Source organism: Aythya fuligula, chromosome Z (genome assembly GCF_009819795.1).
Source record: "Aythya fuligula isolate bAytFul2 chromosome Z, bAytFul2.pri, whole genome shotgun sequence".
Classification (NCBI taxonomy): domain Eukaryota; kingdom Metazoa; phylum Chordata; class Aves; order Anseriformes; family Anatidae; genus Aythya; species Aythya fuligula.
In genome coordinates this window covers 77,839,295-77,864,315 of record NC_045593.1, presented here as the reverse complement: position 1 = coordinate 77,864,315, position 25,021 = coordinate 77,839,295, and the positions used below count along the sequence as shown (strand labels likewise).

Below are 25,021 nucleotides of genomic sequence, written 5' to 3'. Positions count from 1 at the left end.
AGTTTTTACAGGCCGCAACCAGCTCCAGTGAATATGAAAGCTCCAAACCTTGCTCCATTTCCTTTCTGTAGGAAGACATCTTTTTTAGGTGACATCAAGAACAACTTCAAAGGACGATCTGCACCCGTTTCTGTCCCTGTTGCCTCAGCTTCTCTCACAAAACCACGTAAGAGATGTGAAATGTTTCACTGGTAGTTTGATAATGAATTTAGTTCTGTTTAGGGATCCTAAACGTGATTGAGGAGCGTAACAGCTTCCTGTATGTTAGCTGAGCAACCACAACCATCTGTGCAGGTGTGGTGAGCTCCCTCTGATGCGAGGACAAACTGCTGAGCTTAAACCTCGTTCACTGAGGTTTTTGTTAGTGTGCCTGAACCCTCAGCAAGAACAACGACCAAAGGAATGCCACAGGCTCCCTGAGGATGAGGAAACATTTCAGTTTGGCAGCAGCTTCTTCTGTGTGGCACAAAGAGGCCTGTTTTCATAAAGCCTGTCAGGGATGCCAGTACTCGATCAACCGTCCTTCACCCATTCTGCCCCCATTTACTGATGCAATTGGGCTGTCCTCGCAAGGCCGTGAGGTGTAAGGGGTTAAGACTAGCTTCATCTCCGGCCCTGAGCACTGCCTGTAATGCAGTGAAATGTCAGAGATGAGTCTGAACAGTGGCAAAAACTGGGTGGCTGCTAAGGGCACATATAATCGAATATAAAACTTCCATCGGGTTGGGTTATGTCACTTTACCTATCAGTGCGCGTAGGAAATACTACCCAAGTCAGATTTGAATTAAAAATAAACATTACTTCAGGTATTGGGTAATTGCCTGTAGGTAGCTGTGCTGTGCTCCGCTATTCTCTTTGCCAGCCAGCAGGTATTTTGTTGTCAGTACATCTCCTGTAACAGCACCATTTATCTTCTCTGTCATAACTGGAGCTTGTCCCGTAGTAATGGCTTCTATTTTCTCCAGTGCTACATTAACCTGCCTTAGACCATACATCATAACATTTATGGCCTCTCCATTTACAATAGTGCAAGGGATTTGTACCTAAAACTAACTCTGCCCCGATCCAGTCTGCATGATGTTGTTTTACAAATATCGTCACGGAGGGGTGTCAAAACTTTCATGCAGGATACTGCTACCAAACACCCCATGTAGCACCTACCATCTCCAGGTATTTTCCCAGCAGTGTTTGCAATCCCAATCATCAGGTCAGAAAAAGAAGGTAGGATTAATAAATCATGACCTCCATAATCTCTTCCATTCAAGGAAATGGAAACAGTGATGCAATGAATAAGGAAGCTGCAGACCCTTCCCTTTTCACCAGCTTTTAACCCCACTTACTGAAATAAATGCCTACTCTTATGTAAAAATTCTTCACACAGGGTTATGATGCTACAAGTATTTTATGGCCTTGAATTCACAACCTCCTTTTTCATTCCTTATTTTTTATACACACCAGTAGTAACTTACTTGTCAATAAAATCAAACTCTTCTTATTCAGAAAGACAGCAATATAATTTTTCTCTTCAGATTGACTCTATGTCCCACAACCACAACAATAACTGCACACGTGGAACCCAAAGCACGTTGAACCTGAGGTCAAAGGAAGACTTCATGCTTCGATTACACACACGCTCCAGTTTGGGTGTAAAAATCAAGTAATGTTTTTATGAATAAGGGCTAGGGGGACATTAAGCCTGAGCAGTGAAGTCTGATGAGCATATGCATGTTGTGATTACAAGGTCCAGTAATGGTACTTGCAAAGGCAACAGGACAGCAACAGCTGTTACAAGAAACATGTTCCAAACATCTCTCTCTGTTTCCTTCTTACAGATTTTTCCCTAATAATGGAATTACTGCAACAGGAACTCCATTATTATGGCACCACTGTGTTGCAGAAGCAGCATTAAGGAATTTCAATTACACCAGAAATTTCTATCATCCCGTTGGAAGGCATAGATGATAGTAATAAAGCTGCTAGAATACTAACTGTGTAGCACTTCTCCTTTCTACCGATGTGGGTCAGAACATTTCTACTAGTGCAGCCACTTCATAAAAACAATGTTTAAGGAATAGGACTGGTATTGGTTACAGAGAAGTGATAATCAAAAAAATCTTCAGATGGGGCAAGATGGCTGGTGAAAGGAATGTGCTTGCTGTAAAAGCTGGCAAATCCAAAAAGCATTTTAAAAGCTCCTACCATCTTAGTGGGCACAGGATAGTTTATTACCTGGGGCAGGTGACATATTTAGTCACCTTGATTTCGATTTACAAACAGAAGTCGAGTCATCCCACTGATGTAACTGAGGAAAGTTCCGACAACTTTGCAGTAAAACACAGAGAAGAACTCCTATTGCTAAGCGTGCTGAGGATAAAACAGCCTACTTCTGTCTGTAGCAGGTACTGGAGAATGACTCTAAAAGTGCAACTATCTCTGCTCTCCTGCATTTTCTTAGATAATCAAAATAAATCTGCAATGGTACTGAGCTAGGGAAAACCTGAAGGGAGCCTGATGAGACAAAAAAAGTGAAAATCAGACGAAAAAAGCGATTTTCTGTCATTACTGAACCACTTTTTGGAGGAGAAGGCTACAGATGGATTTTAATTCCTGCTCAAGTTCTTTGGAGAGGGACAGTTACAGTTGCCCTTATGATTTAATGTATGTGTTCCCTGTGTGTTTCCAAAGACATGCTACCTTCAGCGACATGTTTTTATTAATACTTTCACAACTGTGAACCCCACACAGTCAAATAAGCTTTCTTCTTGCATCAAGTATGAAGTCCAAGTCGAAAAACCAATTAATCAAACTGCTGGAGTTTTTCTGAGGAAAATGGAGTTGCTTTGGCAGATTCCACAACACAAATATACGAGAATACTTGATGCAGCCAGAATTTCTGTAAAATGAACCACATTTACCACTTTGTACCTGCTGTTTCAAATCCATCATGGCCAAGACGGTGGAAATGCTGTTTCTGAATAAACAAATTCTTCAGAGCACAAACTGCCACTCCTTTTTCCATAAAGGACATCTTAAAACCCTGCTAATGACATGAAAGCTGGCTGATCACAGCCTGAATGCAGCCTTTTGTCTACAGTTTGCAATAAAATTGTTTTTTAATTTGGACAGAGCTCTAACCACCACATTCCATGCACACATCACCTCTACATTGCTAACTTACTGTGACTTACGTTGACATCTTCAGCTTCTGCTGAATGTGACACCTGAACGTGTCTGTAGTCAAATGTCACAAAAACATCAATCTTGCTCTTCCATTTTTAAAGCTACCAGAAATAGGATGTGCATCCAAAACAGGAATGGTACCTCAATCCAAAATCTTTGAGGACAGCTTTGCTTTTCTTGTATAATGCACAGTACAGGTTAGAAAGTCATTTAGACAAAGCCATTTACCCAGAAATAAAGTGTTTTCAAGGGCAACAGACAGAAATGTATTTAATCAGAAGTTTCACTTTCATTTACTTTACATCTTTGGGCCCTTCCTATTTCAGGTTTATTCAGAAGATAAATACATTTTCCATATAGTGGTTTCTGTAACTAACACAGTGATAACAACAGAAAAGAATGTCTTAAGATCTGACATGCATATGCACTTTTTGTGCAGAGCTTACAATTGTATCACCTTAATACTACAGAATAAAAAATAACATAAATAACTAGATAACCAAGACCTATTTCATATTTCATCCCTGAAATTGGTTCATCTGCCTTATTCCAGAATATTTACAGTTTTAAGAGGGTGATAATCCTCTTTTGCAATTTACATATATATTTATTTTTTTTAATAATTTAACATCTAACAGAATATCTTTTAAAGGCATACCTAAGTCACGCAGGACAAGCATAACATTAAACAAGAATAGACAACACTGCTGATGCTTATATATAAAACCAGGTTTGAATTACTAAATTTAAGAAAAAGTGGAATAAAGCACTAGGTGACGCTCAGACAAAGCTATGTTTTTAAAGCCTAAACTTCCCAAAAGCATGTAACTTGCATTTAGGATTCTTTAAGAAAATTCTATAGTTAAAAATTGGCAGGTCCATAATTATATTGTCAAGAAATGGCATCTCAGCCATTTTTCCAAGAAAATAAACAGATGATTCCTCTTCCATGCTTGCCAAAATAAGATTAATTCAGTTGTCACCATTTTAGTTATGTAGCTTATAGTCTTAATTAATTACTATTTGAAATCTGTTCTTAAGTTAAGAGATTCATCTAAGGTGCAAAACTGAAAGATCCAACAAGCTGTATAAGTATGGAAAGATTTTGGGACAGATTTCCAACTCTGATTAAAAAATGTTGAGTTCAGAAAAAAAAAAAAAAAAAGAAAAAAAAATCCATAATGGCATTTGATAAATGTGCCCCCGAAGGGTTCACTTTATAATCCCAGGAATTTCTGGACAAGAAGATATTGGGAAGAGAGATTTTCATTGGACTTTTGAGTTTGAAATACTGTAACTAGCAAATGAGATGGCATATATTCCTACCTCCTCTATATAGTTTATCAAGAAGGAAGTATGACTAATAGCTATAATGTTGTCAGAAGACAGACAATTACCACAGGGTAATGAATGGAAAGCAAATTTCTTCTGCAGCAGAGCAGTAGAACACTAATTTGACTATATCAAATATAAGAAGGCAATCAAATGTCCGTAAAAATGTGACTCAGCCCTCATTCTGAGTTCAGGCCAAGGGAAGACTTGCACCCCATAGTGCATATTACTTGAAATACCATTTGTTGGACCAATACTCTGAATAACTACTGAAACAGCAAATTCTTATTCTTGCACAGACACTTTAAGACCATCAATATTCGTGGTAATTTTCCTGATGATAGACTCGATATAAGGCTACATGCATTGTGCTGTGTAAAAGCCTGATCTGTCACAAGTTGGCCAAGAATCTCCATACACAGTATATGGCAGAGTAAAAAGTTTGAATTGGGATTAGCGAGCACCAAAAAAAGTGAATGCTGGCATAAGAAAGGTGGAGAACAGAAAATGCCAAAAGGAACTGAAACAGTCTGCTACGAGGCCTTCCCAGAGCTGCAGCTAAGTGCTTTGGTTACAATGGTATTCAGAGTTCAAAAAAGACTTGGAACACCTCAGTGTCTGTGACAACAAACGAGTGAAACACTGAGCTCTCTTCAGAGAGCCCAAAAGTTTACAGAAGTTTGAACATATCACTGCTGCAGGAGCCGTAACTCCCATTCTGCCAGGGCATTTTGAGCAGTCTCTCTGCTTACTCCTGAATTAGGCTGCTATGCAGCCAGAAATACAGTATACAAAATCGGAACGCAACACTGGCCTCTGTCTGACTTTCAACTTTAAGAGCTGTCAGGTGGTTTTGTGAGTCCTCAGAGTCTATACACAGCTTCATATACTGGTCTGACCATATGAAGAAAATCCATCTCCTTTGATGAGTTCACCTTCCTTTTTGAACCTCAGACTGTCTGAAGAATGTAAGTGCCCTACTGGATGGGAACAGAATCCATCCAGCAGTGGGTCTGGTCTGCAACAGTGGCAGGTGGAAAAGCTGTTGTAGTAGAGCAGGAGCCCGGCTTTTTTCTGTGGTTTACTCCCTTTGTGCTTGTTGTACTACAGATGATGGAGGACACATTCATGCGTGGCCTTTTTGAATCCATTCATGGACAAGTGGTCTCATGAATTTGTCTAAATGCTTTTGAACTGCTGATCTGTTAACCTGGATACTGAACCTCCATTTAAATGGCACTTTAAAAGCCTTTCTTAAATAAATAAATAAAATCTGCGGAAGGGCTTGACCAAGAGCACTTGCTGCAGAAAAAAAAAAAAAGGGGGGGAATTGTTATCAAGTTTACAACAGTTTGGTGACCATGACAGTTGTCTTTCATGTGGAGTTGAATTTGTGACATATATGATATCCATTTCCCTCACACTGTGCAATCGATATTACTGTGTACTTTAATTTTTTCTTCACAGGAACATTCAATTAGGCGGAATATTCAGTAACCAGCCTCATATCAGTAATGATTTTCTGGTTCCATACAGGCATGCTGGAGGTCACTGCAGGGGAAGACAGAAGAGCAACCCATCTCTGCCTACAATGAGCAATGCCAGACCAGGGAAGGAATATGCTATTTCATCTTCTTCTTGGGAGGCTCTGTGGAATCTCTCTTGCTAGAGAAATTGGCTGTAAAGGCAAATGCAATGTGTAGCACTGTCACATTTTTTCTACAGAAGCAGAGAAGAATCAAGGGAATCAATACTACTACACTGTAATTCATTCAATTAATTATGTATCAGTGTAGAAATATTATTAAATCTCCATTTCAGAATAACTGATCAATTCAAGGAGCAATAACACTAAAAGTCTGTACTGAATTGTGCCCCAGAAATCAGCAAGGATCCTCCTACCACTTTTTATCTCCATATGAACATTACCCATTAAGTCTTTTCATTTATTCTATATCCTTCAATAGTGGTCCACTGTTTGGTCTTTTCCTCCTTTGAAATTAGTCAGACTAGGTTTATGCCCATAAAGTCTTACTGGGAGAAGCATGACTCAGCTGTAGGGCAGCTATACATTATTAATTAATGCTTAGTTCTCAAATAAACCTTATTGCTAGCTTGTACACCACTGTTGTGTGTTTTCAACCACAGAAGTTCAATCTATCACAGAAAAATTTAGATTGAAATAAATATTCACCCAGCTTTTCCGTTCTTAGATTTTTCCCTCTGAAACAGCCTTCCAATCCATGCTGGTAAGATTCCCTTTCCTCAGGAAGTTGTACTAATAATTTTCCAAAAATATTAGCAGGGGATCCATAGCAACTGTTGATATGAGTCAAAGTGATTTAAGAGAGATCTTAGCAACCTTCTGTTAAGATATACTGTATACAGCCTCCCCCACTTAGCAAAATCCCACAATATGGCAAGAAAGATTTGTATGTCTAAGAATAGCTACCTACACACATTTTTCAAGATGACTGAGCCATAATGATTTAAATCCTCCCTACCACAGTTTCAGCAAGATGTGCCTCTACAACACTATATCAAAGTGTTCTGTTCAGAGTTTTGAATCTTCTTCCTTTTTTAAATCACACCATTAACATCCTTGACATTTTAGAAATAATGTTTATTGATTTTTCTGTTAACATTGCTATAAATTAAGTGATGTAATGGACAAGATTATTGAAGTTCTATAAAGAATATGTCTTTCAGATTCTTAACTACATATTGAAAAAGTGCAGACTCTGGAAAAATACTGCAGTTCTGTGCTGTTCTTGGGAAGTTTTCATTTGGATGACTACTTTTTATGTGACAGAATGGACATATAACAGAGATGATATTACAACTACCTGCTAAGTACCACATGACAGGAGAAAAACATCTGATTTAGGTGAAATTGAGAAATAAACAATAGTAACAAATCAGACATAGGAGAATTCCTTATCACTTGCTGTTCTGAAATTTAGTATCTGTGGGACAGGGTTGCAAATATTCCCTTTTGTAGTAGAAGTGTTGTTAGTAAATGCAAATAGCTTTCTTCATTGCAGATGAGGATTCATAAAACGGCTGAATAGACTGAACATGAAGATGCATGCACAGTGCAGAAGGAAAACAGCACAATCATCTTCAGCCTCATTCAATTAGCATTGGTGTCAGCAGCCCACACCCTTCTATTTTAAGGGTTACACAAGGTGAGCCTGTAAGCTAAGACCTGAAACAGCGTGGAGGATCTTTTAACAGACTACCACATAGACAACAATGATCTACCACATTTAGGAATTTAATATAGCCCTGAGATTTAAGACTTGCAACTGTCCTCACAAACTACTGCATTGAGAGTCAGTATCAGAATGTCTGATGTCTTTTTTTTTTTTTTCTGGGGTGACAGCAAAGCACTAGAAGAATCAAAACACCAACCTATTGGCAGCAAAAACAGAACCAACATACCATACGTGAACCTTGTCCGCTCCCATGGTTAGGAGGAGTGCCCTGCAGGCAGAGCCCTAATTCACATTTTGGTAACAGAAGCATCTGGGTCTGAAGAGGTTTCGGTAAAACCTGATAAGGGGCAGGGAATGAGCAAGGCAGCATGTGCTCTGTTAACTTCCATGATCTTTCAGAGTCCTGACTCACAGATTAGTTTTTTAGACTGTTTCTACAGAACCTTCAAGTCACCAAGCCTTCATTCTTGTTTTATTGGGCAGTTTTTCAACTGCTGAGCCTCCTGTAATAATGCAATTCGATTTCTATCCTTGGATGTTTGATTTTACATTCCATCATCGCTGAGCATTGATTAAAACTTAGCAGATTTACTTGATTGTGTTTATGACTTTGTTTTCTCAGGGCAAGGTCAGGGTTTATGACAACATGACACTCATAAAAAAATAAAAATAAAAAAAAATTGATGATGCTTGTTTCCTGACTGTGATCAGATTTATTCTTCAACTTTTAAAATCATCTTGTTAGTTTGCTTAAAAACAGAAAAAAGTAACTGAGACATGGACTGGCACAAATGAGAAGAAGCAAAAATGAACTTGGGCACATATGTTCAGGGATTTATATCCAAAATTCTCTGAAATTCTCACTTTGCTTACTCCTAGCCTTTGGAAGACCTGTTTCTCAGAGTGCTAAGTCCCCCCTCACAGAAGAAGAAAACATTTTTCTGCTACTTGCCATGGGCATAAACAACTATATCTGGAGAACATAAACCTCTGGCCTACACCCCAAACTGAATCCCACAGCCATCCACACAGCATGCCTACCAAACCTGGTATTGTACAAAACATACCAAAAAGAAAGAAGAGATGGCTGTTACACCCCGCTTTACTCTACAAGCGAGTAAAGAACTAATCTGAGACACGAGACCTAGATTCAGCTTTCTTTTCTTCTTGTTTTAGAGTAAAGCTCTTAACTTCATAGGAAGTTAGCCACACCACTGTACCACTGAGCTGCGTTTTGGAGGTGGGAATGTTTCACTCTTCCCTTCTGAAGTTGTTCTGTGCACATTTTTATAAACACCCCCCAGCGCAAAGACAGGATGAAAATGGCTAGTGCCTTCACCCATTGTCCACACCAATAAATACTCTACTATTTTGTAATAAGTTTTGGAAGGTGCCTGGAAAATAAATGGGTCTTCTTAGTTCACTTTTTAATAGGTAACTATATGCATCATCAGGCCATAATTTTGAAAAGCAAGTATCTAAAAATTAGAGGACAAAATCTGCTAGTCACAGGTACTTAATACTCTGTATTGTCAACTTCTACAAGAAGGACCAAATACCATGTAATTTCAGGACAGAAGTTCTAGCTATAAACACAGAGTTATGTTTAACTGCTGCACATCTCCCATTCATGCTGGAGAAGATTCCCAAAATGACAAAAGTTAAAATAATAGCCTTTACAGATAACCTGAAAAACTGAAACTTTGTTTTAAATTCCTGGTTGTAAAATAATGCACTACCCCGTCATAAAATATGCTCACTTTAAGATAAAGATTTCTCCACCTTCATTTCAGGTCTATTCTCTGTTCTCCACTGTTTATTTTGGATCCTTTCTCCTGTTCTTGTGGTCTTTCTTTTCAAATTGTCTCATCATTTAGCATTTCACCATGACATGTTTGGACTTCTGCTGATTTACTATGCCTCTGGTGTATCATACTTGGATTTTAAAGCAGTGAACCTGCTGTTCATTTACACGAAGAAGGACCATTATGTTGGAGCTTTTTTATACAATACCACTATGTATCTACCTAAAACTGTACTGGACTTCTCTGCTAAATATCAGAGCATATGTGAGAGAAATGTGTCTCTCTTGCTGCCATCCCTTATCACAATGATATACTTCATCATTCCTTTGTACAGACTTTTATTCCCATTTACCGTAAATTTTTTTTAGCTGGATACTTTTGCTTGGAGGTTTTGGAGATTGCTCCTGAGTTGTTTTTTTCCTGTTATTAATTGAAATCTCTCCAGTGCTATTTTTACATTCATCCTATTTGCAGGACTCAGGAAGTGATTGTCCCTCTGTACTTGGCTCTAGTGGGGCCGCACTTCAAGTACTGCGTTCAGCTTCGGGTCCCTCGCTACAAGAAGGACATGGAGGTGCTTGAGCGAGTCCAGAGAAGGGCGACGAAGCTGGTGAGGGGCCTGGAGAACAAGTCCTACGAGGAGCGGCTGAGGGAGCTGGGCTTGTTCAGCCTGGAGAAGAGGAGGCTCAGGGGAGACCTCATTGCTCTCTACAGGTACCTGAAAGGAGCTCGTAGCAAGATGGGGACTGAGCACTTCTCCCAGGCACCAAGTGATAAGACAAGGGGAAACAGCCTCAAGTTCATCAGGGGAGGTTTAGACTGGATATTAGGATAAGTTTCTTTACTGAAAGGGTTGTGTGGCATTGGAATAGGCTGCCCAGGGAAGTGGCTGAGTCCCTGGAGATCTACAAGAAACATGTAGATATAGAACTTAGTAGCATGGTTTAATGATGGACTTGTCCATATTGGGTTAAAGGTTAGACTAGATGATCTTAGAGGTCTTTTCCAACATGAATGATTCTATGATTCACGACATTTCTGTCTTCCTTTGGAAACATCGATATTTCTAATTTGTCCTTAAGGCCAATACATAACAAGCTTAGGAAGTACGTTTAAAAAGTCAGGAAAAAAACAGGGCTGGCAGTCTGAGGTGCCCAGAAGATCCCCTAGGACATCCTAAGTCATGCTGAATGGGACAAACCAGCTGAGGGGCAACTGAGGAAAGCTCTCTTTGTATTTCAGGAAAGTTACAACAGGCACTCAGAAAGGAGCTTCTTCGAAAGAGTACATTTCTAAAATCCACTAATTCAAAAATGCAAAGCAACATTCTTTCAGAATACGTAGAGAGTAATAGCTAATGCAGGATATCCTCAAAAGCATCTATGAAATTACAAGGAAGATATTCAGGACACAGACATGCCATGTCTGCAACTCCCTTTCTGACTCTTCAAAAAGAAGCTAAAATCACAGTTGGCAACAGTTCTGAAATGCAACAGTAATCCATAAATACTCCTTAATTTTCCTGTCATTGCAGAATTAAGCTACTTCCAGCTAACACAGATCTTACCAGGTGTGCTAAATTGATGTCATTATAAGCCATCAGGAAATACCCACAGAGACCTGTAGCAACATTTAGAAGTTTTGTTAAACAGCTGTGTGTTATAATTGATTTGTATTATTTAAAACAGCTAAAGCAAGTTATCTCCGGATGTAGAAAAGGGATGACTGAAGACTCCAGGGAGATTTAACTCACAAGAAAGCCAATCACAGGAACTTCATTTGAGCATTTTAAGATTATTACTAGAGGAAGTGCAATTAAATCATCACCATTTATCAATTATCATTATAAAATACTATGCAACCTTATCATACTAATTTATTTATGAGAAGGTAACTAGTTGGCTTCTGCTTACTGCAGTAAAAATAAGCTAGTCAGTAAAAATATCTGAAGACACTTTCTCTGAAAATGAATATGCCTTTCAAATAATAATCAAAAGTAACAGAAAAGTTCAAAGTTTTATTTAAATTTGTTTTCAATTATATTGGTGATATAATTGCCAAATAGCTAAACTCTTTGGAGCTCATGCTATGTTTCAGTTCCTGATCTCTGCTATATTTTGCCATACAGAGTATAAGACAAAACATAGTTGTATTACAACTGTACACTGGCATGCTATACACATTTCATAAAACACTTAGAATGTAAGTCCCAAATGTTTGGTTGAACATCCTGGGTCTGTGATTAAAAAATGGCAGTAAGAATTTTTTTCCTAATCTGTCAACTCTTGAATTGAAGTCCAAAATCAGCCTTTGTTAAAAGGTAAGTAACATTACCCTTTGACAGTTGTCTGCTCTTTTTTTTTTTTTTTTTTCCCCAGTGGTGAATTGCTTGTAGAAGTTTTGCTCTGTTTTGGAGCAAAATCCTGAACCTTCTCTCTCTATTGTCCACGTGTACTGAGAGTTCAAGCCTGTTTTGGTGAGTTTGCCCAGTGACTTGCATTACATGATCTATGTCCCTGCAGGCAAAGCCTAACCCACATAGCAAAATTGGTCAGCAGAAATGCAGGAGAAAAAAAAAAAAAGAAAAAACACTTGGTATTTCAGTTCAGACCCCTGGCCCACTTGAGGGCAAAAAAACACTTCTTCTTGCAGACCTAACTCCCATTTTGATCTGAGCCTTGCAGGCTATTGCTTACTGTAGGTTTTTATTATCTTTTGTAATTCCTTTGAGAATGCTCTGATCTTTACTGCTGTTTTCTATTTGATCTGGCATATGTATCTCTCAATTTACAAGGGGAAGTGTTTGTTATACCAGCAGTTGTTGGCACTTAAAATACAATACTGTTGGCACTGTTAATTGTGCTGGTGCTTTGCCTCCCCTCAGACTCAGACAGAAATGTACGCACAAAACCATGCACTCCCTTTGTCTTCTTATCACCTGGCTGGATGGCCAGTGCATCCTCACTGCCCGGTGCCTTTGTGCTTTCATCTAAAATTAAAACTGTAGACCTCTTAAAGCGGCTTTCCCAGAGGCTCTCTCCCACAGCCATGTGGGAAAGTACATTTTCAATCCAGGAATGCAGCTGGGGCCTTTGGACCCGGTTCAATACTGATGTGAAGCAGGCTAACCTCCCTCAAGTCAGCAGAATTCAACAGCCGTAAGCCACAGGTACATGGTATTCAGGGAAATGAGGTACATACAAAAGGCATAGGGGAAAAAAAAAAAAAAAAAAAAAAAAGGTAAATTAATTCCAAATCATTCATGGAACTGCTGGAGGATCTTACCTTCTACCTGCCAGCAGTTCCAATATTATGCTATCAGCCTGAGGCACAATGTGCATTATTTTGGGAAAAAGCAGTTTAACTTAGTCTGCAATGACTTATTCAATGGAATATCACCTCGATGTTATGTCCAGTAGTGTTTTGCTGCTATAACTCTGCTAATTTCTCCAAATTGTTTTTCTTTTTATCTTAGTTTCTGTCACTGGAGTCATGGGCTGAACCACTTCTGGAAAGGTGCCACAGAGACAAGAGGCTCAGCACACCACACATTTTACCAACATAAAACCTGTTCCTGCAAGCCCCTGCGAGCATGTATCTCACACACTTACTTCCCTACTTAACAGATGCAGGCCAGTTTTACTTTACTGCGTCTTAAGAGGCAAAAGTAATCTCCAGGTGGGAGTGACCTGCTTTTCCTTTTGGCTTCCATCACTCTGATTTTACACATTTCAAACATATTCTTTTCGCTTTATTCTCAGTAGTACTGCATTATGATTTATTACCTACACTGTGCTGTGGGTTTTTGCAGTGCTTTGCAGACAAATAGAAAGAGACAGTGCTTTCTACAGAAGAGCGTGAATGTGGCTTCAGGCCACAGTATAATGTGTAGAAGTGTAGAGAAGGAGTAACACCTCTGGAGTGCAGATAGCAGACTCTCCTATACATTTTTGCAGGTGGGACTGTAAGCTATCCACAAGCCAGAACAGCTCATCTGGGAAATACCTGAGATGTCAGCCCCAAAGGATTCCTAGCATCTGACTGTAATTAAGAGTTACTGGTCTCTATCTACCAGCAATGGATTTTCAAATGGATTGAAAGCAAAGTTAATTGAATCTTCTGCCTTTCTATGCAGAAACGGTCATGATTTAGCTCTGAATCTTAAACTTGAGCTATGAATCACAAAACTTTACAATCTGAACTACAAAACTTTCTTGTGCAGAAAAGGGAGTTATCAGCTAATCTATTATTTTATTAAATCCAATTTTCTCATCTTCATTCTGTAGTAGACAACCCAGATAATTAATACTTTATTTAAAAGCATCTATTATGACAGAATCTGCAAACTCACAATTAGAATTCAGAAATGCACAACAAACATCTGAAAACCAATGCCTGTTAAGTTCTCAGGGAGCTATTATAATACAAATAATAGTCTGTGGCTGCAAAAACATCAACGTTGCTTGTGTTCCCATGATTGAGTGCCATTTACAAATAGACATCCTGTAATTAAGTTGTATTAGTTGAATTATGGAAACACCTGTAGACCTCAGTTGAGGTTATATTCCTGTTGCACCAGCTGCTCCTGTAAGAGACCTGTGTACCTGGAAGCAGCTAAGATCAAGAAGCCAGTGATGGAAGTGGGGAAAGAAAAGAGACATTGGTATCTTCCTCTGATGATAAAAAACCTCACACCTGGAGAATTCCCACTCTTTGTCCAAACTTGCACTGGAGGCCTGGAGCTGAGAGGAGAACCCAGAGTGCACAGCTCAGCTCTGAGTCACATCTTCCTGGGCACAAACAGGACTGTTTTCAAGACAGCCACCATCACAATTCTACGAATAGGACATAAATTGCTGAAATAATCTAGTGACTTTAAGACCACTTCAAATAAAAGTGATTTGAATACCTCTAAAACAAGGCACTGATAACAGAGTTTACTAATCTGCTTCCTCTTGTAAAACATGGTGTTCATTAACCACTGATTCTTAAGTACATTAGTCAGTAACAACATATTATTTGATTGAGAGACTAATTTTCTCTCCTTCAATTCTTGGGATTGCAGGTCTATTTAAAATTGAAAATTACACAGTCTTTTTGGTAATTTGATTAACAGACAATCTGTGAACTATTACACCGCTATATTTTACTTAAGTAAGCAAGTAAGTCTATTTTTATAGTTGCCAAAAACCAAAATTACTTAGAAATTATCAGTTTTCAGGACTGGCTTTTGAGAAGGATTTTAAATGAGAGATATGGTCACACTAAGTCTTATGTGGTGAACATCTATGTATTCTTCAAAATCCAGGTCTGAAACTGTTGTTCATAACTGGCTCAACATACCTCAGTAAGACTTCTATATCTTTTATTTGTGTCCAGGAGAGAAATAAGGCCATTGAGGATTTGGGCATATATTGCAACCATCAATTTTGTAATGGACGAGTGGCTTCTCACCTGCTGTGTAATAGTGTCCCAGGGCCCCTCCAGCAGACGAGCCTGGTAGCACGCATGAACACTTTTCCATATTTCATCCAGAGTTAGAGGTCTTCCATCTGTGGTAGAGGGGAGGGGAAAAAGCACCCACAGTCAGAGCTCTTAAGCAGGCTGTATTAGTAGAGTACAGCAAAAGAAAATCTGAAAATACTGATTATCTGCAGACAGATGGAAAAAACAGCAGAATGTGACTGAGCTGCTTCTGGCCTCAAAACTCCAGAACAGTAATGCTCAAATCCTAACTGGATGTGTGTATAAAGCTAGCCCAAATTCTCGAAACTATCCTATACTTCTCCATCCCCTGAGAGGAACAACTCACTTTTCTGGTTGCAAGTCCTAAAGTTAAACTAACTTTGTAAAATAATGCTTGAGTAAGAGAGATTAAAAACCACAGAATAGCATCATTAACAGTTATTTCATGTAAATACATGTAATTCATAGTGAGAGAATGGAAAAAAATGCAAGGAACAAAATTATGCAGTCAAAAGTTCACTGCCCTTTGCTAACTTAGAGGACTTTTTTTTTTTCTTTTTCCTTGAGACATATTTTGAGACATTTGAGACATTAAGACATTTTTTTCTTGAGCCACATTGTCACAGCACATTTCAGTGGTGATGTTAGAATTATGCCAAGGTATTACCACTTTGAAAATAATCATGTCAATTTTTTCAGAATATTTGTTTTTGACAAATAGCAATAGGATATTTTGATATACTTTCAATAAGTTGCTTCATCGTAACATCTATTAGGTGTCAGAGACCATTATCCTGTGATAACTAGTTTTATTCTACTGACATTTTCATGTCTGTAAAATGAACAAGATTTATTCATCCAATTAACATTTGAATGCCATGTTTAGATGTAAGTTAAAAACAGCTGCCTACAGTCTCTGTTTTATCTTATCTTCTGCATGCATTGAAAAAACTGCACCAAGTTCTGCACTTACTTAAGCACCATATAACAGAAGCATTAAGATGTGCAGCAAATGAAGTATCTGCGAAGGCAACAGAATATTAAGTAGATACGCTATGCCATCCTCAGGAACATGAGACTTGCTAGACCTGCATCTCCCCTGTCCTGTGATGGCAGATATCAAAGTTGTTCTGGCTAACACTTGCTGAGAAATTTGTTACTAGAGAGTAAGTGAAGTTTAGGAGGAAATATTTATGCTCAAATCATCTGTGTACAAATAATACAAAATACCATAGATACTTGCAATTTTATGTTTTCTATACAACCTGCAAAGGCAATTCAGAGTGAGTGTAAATGGAAAATCTAAAACAACATACATTCAAATGAAAAATTTGATTTACCACTCTAGATTTTGCCCTGTACATCTCTGTGAATTTTTATAGCAACACTTGAGCTAATTGAGATAGAATGGATTACTCTGACTAACCATCTCATTTACAGAAATTATCAAACATGGGATCAAGGATTAATCACATAGTTAAAAATTACCTGAGTTTTGCCTCATGGGTCTTATTACTTCATGTATGAAAAGCAGCATACTGTCCATCATATTTAGGTATAGAATTATTTTTGTTTCAGATAAAAATACATATAAACTAAAACCAGAAGTTTTACATCACACCAGAGTGAGATCACAGTCAGTTATACACTTCAATAGTTATTATAAACTAATTGCAGCGTTTCACATAAGAACAAAAATTGATCTGGGCATTCTGACCAGGCACTTACATATTGAAATATCCTTGGATTTAAGTCTCCCTACATTCTGAATTTTCTGCACAATTATAATATATTTCACTAAGATTTAAATGAGTATAAAGTCTTTTCTTTTTTTGCTGTTGTTTTGTTTTTAGTAAGACTTCATACATACTCCCAAGTATTGTATTCCTATAAATTCTCATCTAATTGACTAGCTCAGTTTCCTAGAAGATGGGAATACAAATACAGCAGGAAAGAATAACTTATCAATACTTAAAATGGACATGAGGTTTAGCTTCACAGCTGGAAACTGTAAGACCCTTGCAAAAAGACAGGTGATTAATGGGTAGTTTTCCCATTGCCTTTTGCAGGATGAAGACCTCAAAGTCTGTCGTTTTCCCTCTGAATGAGACGAAATAAACAAAACAAAACTAAATAAAAGCTACACTAAGATCTCAAATGACTGATAGAAGTCCTAGTATGTTAGATAGCAGCTGGAAGTGAAGAAGTTTTAAGTTTTTGTAGTCTGCTTTGTTCTTCCTCCTGTTTCTGTATCAAAAGATAAGTATGGATGATAAAACTCATCTCAGGTAATCTGACTGGAGGTGTGTTACATGTTTTAAAAGTCCTCATTGTGTGTGAATTTGTTTACTTGTTTATCATATAATCACAGAATGGTTTGGGTTGGAAAGGAACTTAAAGATTAACTGGAACACTGCCAGGGATGGGGCATCCACAGCTTCTCTGGGCAGCCTGGTCCAGAGCCTCACCACCTTCAGAGTGAAGAATTTCTTCCTCATATCTAATCTAAATCTATGCTCTGCCATCTTAAAGCCATTCTCCCTTGCCCTATCCCTACACCCCCTGACACAGAGTCCCCCCACAGCTTTCCTGCAGCCCCCTTTAGGCACTGGCATGCTGCTGTGAGGTCTCCCTGGGGCCTTCTCTTCTCCAGGCCGAACAAACCCAACTCCCTCAGCCTGTCTTCTCAGGAGACATGCTCCAGCCCCTTGATCATCCTTGTGGCCCTCCTCTGGACTTGCTCATCCCTGTCCTCCTTGTGCTGGGGCCCCAGAGCTAAGCGCAGGCTCCAGGTGGGGTCCCACGAGAGCAGAGCAGAGGGGGACAATCCCCTCCCTTGCCCTGCTGCCCACGCTGCTGTTGGTGCAGCCCAGGGTACGGCTGGCTTTCTGGGCTGCAAGCACATACTGAATCATTTAGGTCGATATAACTGAAGCCATGTTAATCCCAGTCTCCCATCTTGGCACAAAACACACTTCTGTATTCTTTGGGCACTTTCAGCCCACTGTTTTCCAGGGCTGCCAGTGTTCACGTGTCTAGGGGCTGACAGAGCGGCCTGTAATTGTTGCTGCTGGCAACAAGGGGCCACGGCGGCACCCGCTGAGCCAGGCGGCCGCTCTGCCTCTTGTGGCGCCGCTTCTTGTCACGGAGCCGAGCTCCCCACGTACAGCCAGAAAAACAAGGCGACGGCAGCAGCGAGCAAAGAGAAGTAGCAGGAGAGGAAGGCGCAGGCATCAGTTTCACCCTGCAGTGCATTTGTCCACCATCCCCACAGGGTGACGCAGATGCTGAGGTGCCTGCCTAAGCCCTGAGGTGCTCATCCTAAGCCCTGTCCCAGGTATAGCTGGGAGCAGGTGTGTTGACAGAATCAAAAATTTGTGGTTATACGCCTGCTTTGTATATTTCACCTCATTAAATAATCACACCAATTGCCACAGAGAGCAAAAGGAAATTTCTACCACACTGCTGTCGGTAGCTGCCTGTGGGTCATGCCAGATTTACCCTTCCCTTGACAGACCACAAGGCTGGCACACAACACATTATCCACTCATCAGTGCTAGGACAAAATGCAACAAGAAGGGACAAAAGAGCCTGGGAGACAACCAGATGAGATACTTTTTGAGAAAGAAGCTGATGGATAAGAGTCAAGAATTCCTAATATTGGTTCTACTTCTGCCACTCACTATGGGCTTGAATCAATTAGTTCGCCTGCCGAAACAGTCAGCCCAGAATAACTACAGCATTCCTATCAGAAACTCTGATTTTTATTATTTAAACTGCCTTGATAATAACAAACACTTGCTTCAAAAGGCTTGGTGAAGGTCCGTCCAGTTGGGGTTAACTTGTTTTTATCACCAGAAATAAGAAATAATTAAAAAGCAGATTTTCTTTTAACAAAATTTTTTATATGTCCAAAACCATGATCCAGCCCTTTCTCAAAGAACGAGGTCTTAAGAAGAGACATTTTTCTGAGAAAGGAGAGAGTGCTTTTGACTTCAGAGAGTAAGTCTGGTTTCTGGAAAGTGCATCCATCAGGCCCAGTACTGTTATGAACACAGAAAGTCATGCCTTCAGGGTTGGAGGAAGCTACATTATCTTCCAAGCTGTCTCTCTCTAACCACTGATTAGCATGGTTTTTATTGGCAGGGATGTATCTGTATTGTCAGAAAGCTAAACATATTTTGAGCAGGTCAACTTGAAAATCCCCTTTCTTCACTCTTTTCTAGGTGAGCTGGGGTGCAGGCTGTGTTGACTCCTGCTCTTTCTTTTTGGTGCTTAGTCAGTATTCGCGAATCTTTCTCTAGCTTTGCAGGAAAAAGAAGCAGCAAAGTGTGAAACAAGCTTTTTTTTTTCTTGACATACAGGGTGTTTCCTGAATGATACCTGTGTCCACCTGTGATTTTGTTGCTGCTACCTCACTGTCAATGCAAGAGGTGTTTTTATGTATGGTTTTAGATGATGACAATTCAGGAAAAAACTGAAGTTCCTTCACATCTTAAAGATGAAGAAAAGGGGAAATACTCTGCTGATTAAAGAAAGCTTACTGGACCTAGCCCAGCCCATCTGGCTGATGCCAGCACTGAAGGGGAAGGCTAATTGCCTACACCATCTGTCTCTAAGAGGGCTAATTGCTGACATCAGATCTCAGCAAGGGGTTCATGCATTTCTTCAGCTACCTCTTTGGTAATCTTGGAAGCCAGAAAAAGAAAGAAGGGTTCCTGCTTTTCAAAGGTATGGCATGCATAAGACTAATATTGGAGAAAGGACACCTAGTTCTCTGACACTCTGAGATACTGAGGACCACTGTCTGGACTTCAGAAGGTCTGAATTTAGGAATATATGCCACATGGAAAGTATTGTGAACTGGTGAAAAATGTTACTCAGATGTATATGTGTATCCTAAAAATATCTTCTTGTATCCTGTAATGTTCCCAAGCATCTTTCCAGACAGTCATCACATTTAATCATTTTCAGCTGAAGTATTTGTCCTTGCACAGAACAAAATCTTCCCTGTAAATCTATCCCCAGAGACTACCAGAAAGTTTAGATGTCTTTCAAAATGTTTTAGTCCTATTGCAATTAAAATTTCAAGCCATTACCTTGTTACTACCTTACATATCAAACTTCTTCTGACAAAAAAGAGAAAAGAGGTTTAAAGATGAATTCCAGAAAATAACTCATCCCATTTAAACAGCAGCAAGGATAAGGCTACAATTGAGCTTTTGTCTTTCTGCTGGAAGGACTGACCTGCAATGTTTAAGTGCAACCACTAGCAGAAACGAGTGAAAACCAGATGTCCTCACTGACACAAGCTCCTGAAGATGCTTACCCTGCTAAAGAGGATGGGAAAAACTCCACAGCGACCCTTTGAGAAGCCTTTTTCCTACGAGGGACTGCTGGAGACAAGCAGTCAGTGAAAAATGGAGGGAGAAAAGAAGGATTTAATTATTCTAGAAAAGTTTTTAGAGTCTATTTGGAATAGCACAGATTTGGCCAGGCTGGCACCGGTTGCTATCATAACATACAAAGTGAGGAGTTGAATTGCATTGCAAAACAAGCAAAACTACTTAGTCAGGTTGAACAGAAGAATTATTATTTCCTAGGCAGGCCTCGAGTTATAATGGCCACTTAACATACTGCCAGAGAGGAAGCAGAGTTTTAAATTCAACCTCCATGCTCTGCTGCTGGGGAAGACAAAACAGGGCAGGGCTGTGGAAACACTGGAAGGATTATAGCTCACCTTCACCTCTTGCAACATGCTCTAATTAACATGAGGATCAGTATGGACAGGATTCAAGGGAAACCATGAGCAGCTCGCAAGAGACTTGTGAAGAACCCATTTTGTTAGTTAATCTGAAAACAATAGTAGGAATTTAGAGTGAGAAATCGATGCAGGTCTCAGAAGAAGATTCTTCTCTGAAAATTTCAGATAAGGAATGCAGCGAGTATTTCTAGTTGTCTGAGAAACAAGGTGAGAAGCCTATCACAGGAAGATTACGACCTTTCTCAGGAAAAAAAAAATCTCGGGGCTTTACCTTAGAATTTTCTTCATATTAGGCTCAGGGCAAGACAAAAGATATTTCTCTGAGAGAGCTCAGGTGATTGTGATTGACTGATGTTTGCATGTTTCTGAAAAACCCACACTGGTGCCTTCAGATAGCACTGTATAGGCAGGTAAATTATTTGCAGTGATGACAGATTTTGCTGTTTTCAAAAATGAACTATCCAGAACTGAAATCAGAGAATAACAGCTGAAAATATTCTTGGAGAAGTACTTATTACCAGTATTTTGTATCCTTCTCTCTTCAAGAGTCAGAGAACGTTATATGTTAAAAGAAAGCATTAAATGCGAAAGAGAGCCCAGGTGACTTCAGGAATTATCTCAAAAAAAGTCCTTGTTTTCCATTGTGAAAGGTTCCCAAAAAGCATTTTAAAACATAATCTCACTTGCAGGAGCAATTACATATTTGTACTGCAAGGGGAGCTGTTGGCACATAATACTACGATTGTGCATTAGATCATCCACTAGCTTCTGTAATATCCACTTCCAGATATAAGGAGTCATGTTTCAACACCTCCGATTCCCTGATGCTGACAAGCTAAACAACTTGTTTTGTCTCTGGGAGCTCTTCTCTGGTGATTAACTGCTTATGGTGAATACTAATTATATGAAAGTACAGTACAGTAGAAATAGTGTCCTATTTCTTCTACCTGCAGCATCTCCATCTCTTCTGTAGAGACTATGCACTATTAATTCAGCAAAAACCAAGATGATGACATTTTTCACGACCACGAATAGGTTAACCTGTCTCTTACAGAAAAACTTTCTTCACCCTTCTGTCTACACATAAGTTTAAAGGCAAAACACTGCACATTTCTAAATGCCTGTAATAATTCTAGAAATAAATTTGCAGCAGGATGTGTGCAAATGAGTTCTGTTGGTGGTAAAGATAGAGCAATGTCCCCAATTCCCCATGTCCCAGTTTGAAAATTTACCCCAAATTATCCGTTCCTGAAACTGCACCTCTGACTAAAATCCTTTCACCAGGGAGTCTATGAGAATTTGTTCTTCAATTTTAAATCTAAAGTGCCTTTTAAAATGCTAACACTGCAAAATTAGAAACCATTAAACAATATAAGGCAGAGAGTGATTAAATCTACCAAACACATTCAAAGCATCTTAAGCTACTTTTTAATTAAAAAGAAAAAAGATATCTCTGGCAACAGTCAGACATCTTTATCTAGATAAAGTTAGGAGATTATTCAAAACACAAAAGATGCTGATGCTACCATGCAGGAGACTGAAGAAATGACTTGAAGATTTCAGTCCCTCAGCCCTTGGTACGCAGTCTTCGGGCAGAGAGGAACAGAGCACAGCCAGTGCTGCAGTGTGATCACTCTATGTTTGCTGATTAAATAAGTGACACTAACAGTGGCCTTGGAGGAAGGCTCTGTGTTCCTCCTTCCTTCCTGACAGGATGGTGAGTAAAATCACAGTAGCTGTAGCAATTGAGTAATGGGTAACAAGATGTACATCTTAGGAGGAAAAAAAAGATCAGTTAGTGTTTCAAGAACCAGTTTTAATAGATAGAAAAAGACAATACCTTATTATTGTCGTTATTTTTTAAAGCAGCTGATTTCAACAGAAAACAACATACACTTTAAAAGGTTCATTTACACCCCCAGCCTTGTGGCTCAAAGTCAGGCTTCAAAGAAGCAGACACAGTTCTGCTGAAGCACTGTAATTCTCTCCACTTATTTCATAGTCAAATTCAAACCTGCAGCTTTAAGGTTTTTGTATTCATTTAAAGGAAAGAACAAGAAAAATGATCAGCAGTTTTAGTCAACCACAGGCAAGATGCCAGGAGCCAAAGATCAGCCTCCTTCAGGCTGAGATGATATCATCTACTCCAAGGTCCTGAAGCTCTGTGTCTGGAGTATTATAAAATTTACTGGTGAACAGTCTCATCTCTTACTTTCTTATTACATACGATCATTATTTTGTTCCTCTGTTTAATATAAAATTTGTGTTTTTAACATCTGTGGCATCTGACATGTTTTTATTCATCACTTTGTCTAACAGAAAATTGGTCTTACCTAAAAAGCAAGCCCTAAAATAAAGCACGGGTACTTGGTAGCTGCTGGAGTACAAGACATGATATTCATAGCGAACCACTTCTTCTGTTGTTGCACAAGCTCCAGCTACTTGAGAATCATCCAAAGATTCCTAAAACAACAAACATGAACATAATAATATATCAGCTTTTGTATTTTTATCAAGAGGAATTAAATTACAACTGCTGTAATTAATAAACATATAGAACAGAAAAAAGCAGTGATCACCACTTTAACATCACCCTTCTAGTATTACAAAAAGAATTTTAATCAGCAAGAAAATCACAGCAGTCCAAAACCTACAAAGACATCTTGCACACTTACTTTTACACTCTGTGAACTATGTGCAGGCATTTGCAGAACTGAGGTCTTTCTAAGTGCAGGCTGCTTTTGTAAACAAAAGAAAAAAGCAAAAGCTCTCTAAAATCTTTATGGCAGAATACCTGTACAATAAGCTAACTACAGCTGCATCTCTTCTGATTAACATTACTATAAACCATTTTAAAAGTGTATCCTTAAATAATCTGGTTTTGCTTGCCAAAGGACACATCAACAGTATCCACCAGAAATTCTCTGCTCTACTGTCTTTAAAGGCTTTTTGCAAAAGGCTGGTTTTGACTATAATACTTCTAAAAGCTAAGACATTTTTCCTCCTGTTACTGTATATTTCAGGTGTAAAGTAATTAATGTATGTTGTAGACTTGAAATAAATCTGAAGAGATGGAATTTGTTGCATTGAGATATTCCCTAGCTGGCGCATAAATCTCTTAACATGTTTATCAATTTGTTAATTTCAAAATAACATTCAAATGGTGCTAAACACCCAGTTGTTTTGACTTTTCTAAAAATCGACAATTCTCAACATTTCTCAATTCTCAACATTTCTGAAAATTAAATTACTAATGCCACTAAGATTAAATGTTAGAACAAACTTTCCAAGAAGACACTACGGGTGTGGACTTGTTTGGTTTTCAAACCCCCAAATTTACATGCATGAACTAAGCAACCATAATGCCCCATAGGTTGGGTGTGCACTTCACAAGTTTATTATTGCCAACCAACTTTGAATATTGGTTTACTGTCTCTGCCCAAGCAAAATGAAAAAGACTGAACAGAAAAGAAGATCCAGCATCCTCTGAATGCCATACTGGTTTAACACATGAGAAATTTAAAGCCATTTATTTTTATCTCACACCCATAACTCAGCTATCAATCAATCCATGAAGAGACCGGATAAGCTATAATGGTAATGACACAAAATACTTTAATTTTTTTTTTGATAGTCCACATAAAACGTATTTTGCCCACATTTAGCATTTTAGACACCCAGATACTGTTGAAGCACATGGATAGAAGATCATGAATAAAGAGCCCAGATCATGGGAAGCAACAGACCAAGGTACTGTAAATACAATTTTGGACATTAAATGAGAAAATCACAGATGGTCATGGAGTAGAAGGCTTCTGGGAGGTTCTAGACAGTTGCAGCAATGCTCAATTTTAGCTTATTAGTAAAAAGATATCTAAAGTACCAAAATGGAGCAGTAAAGAAAATCCCCTCCGTGTTAACCTACTTCTAAAAAACTGGATGTGAAAGAAAACACATCAGAAGGAACAATGATGACTGCTGTATCTGAGTTCATGGGCCAGGTAAAGTTAGTTATGCCATGCCCAGTTCCCCAGTTCCTATAAAACTGTGTAACAGACTAAGAAAGCAAAGTATTTTCTTCTTCCCTCATGTTGGATCAGATATCAAATACAGAAGAATACCATTTTAAAAAAAATCTCTTGACAAAAAGAGAGATTCTCTAAAGTAAACAACTTTCTTTAAATTGATCTGTTTTCAGTGCTTTAGTGTGAATAGTAAAAGAAAGAACATCAGCAGCAGGTGGTAAAAGAAATCAA

General features: G+C 38.8%; 1 protein-coding gene across 4 annotated transcripts in view; it reads right to left on the bottom strand.

Annotated features, from left to right (window-relative positions):
• Window positions 1-25,021, bottom strand: part of ATG10 (autophagy related 10) — an 89,340-nt gene that overhangs the window by 7,297 nt on the left and 57,022 nt on the right. For all 4 annotated transcript variants that reach the window (XM_032206392.1, XM_032206391.1, XM_032206394.1 and 1 more), the window contains exons 4-5: window positions 23,099-23,228; window positions 14,990-15,087 (exon numbers count right to left, since the gene is read on the bottom strand). In XM_032206392.1, the coding sequence (XP_032062283.1) occupies window positions 14,990-15,087; window positions 23,099-23,228 (228 nt within the window). The remainder of the gene's footprint in view (window positions 1-14,989; window positions 15,088-23,098; window positions 23,229-25,021) is intronic.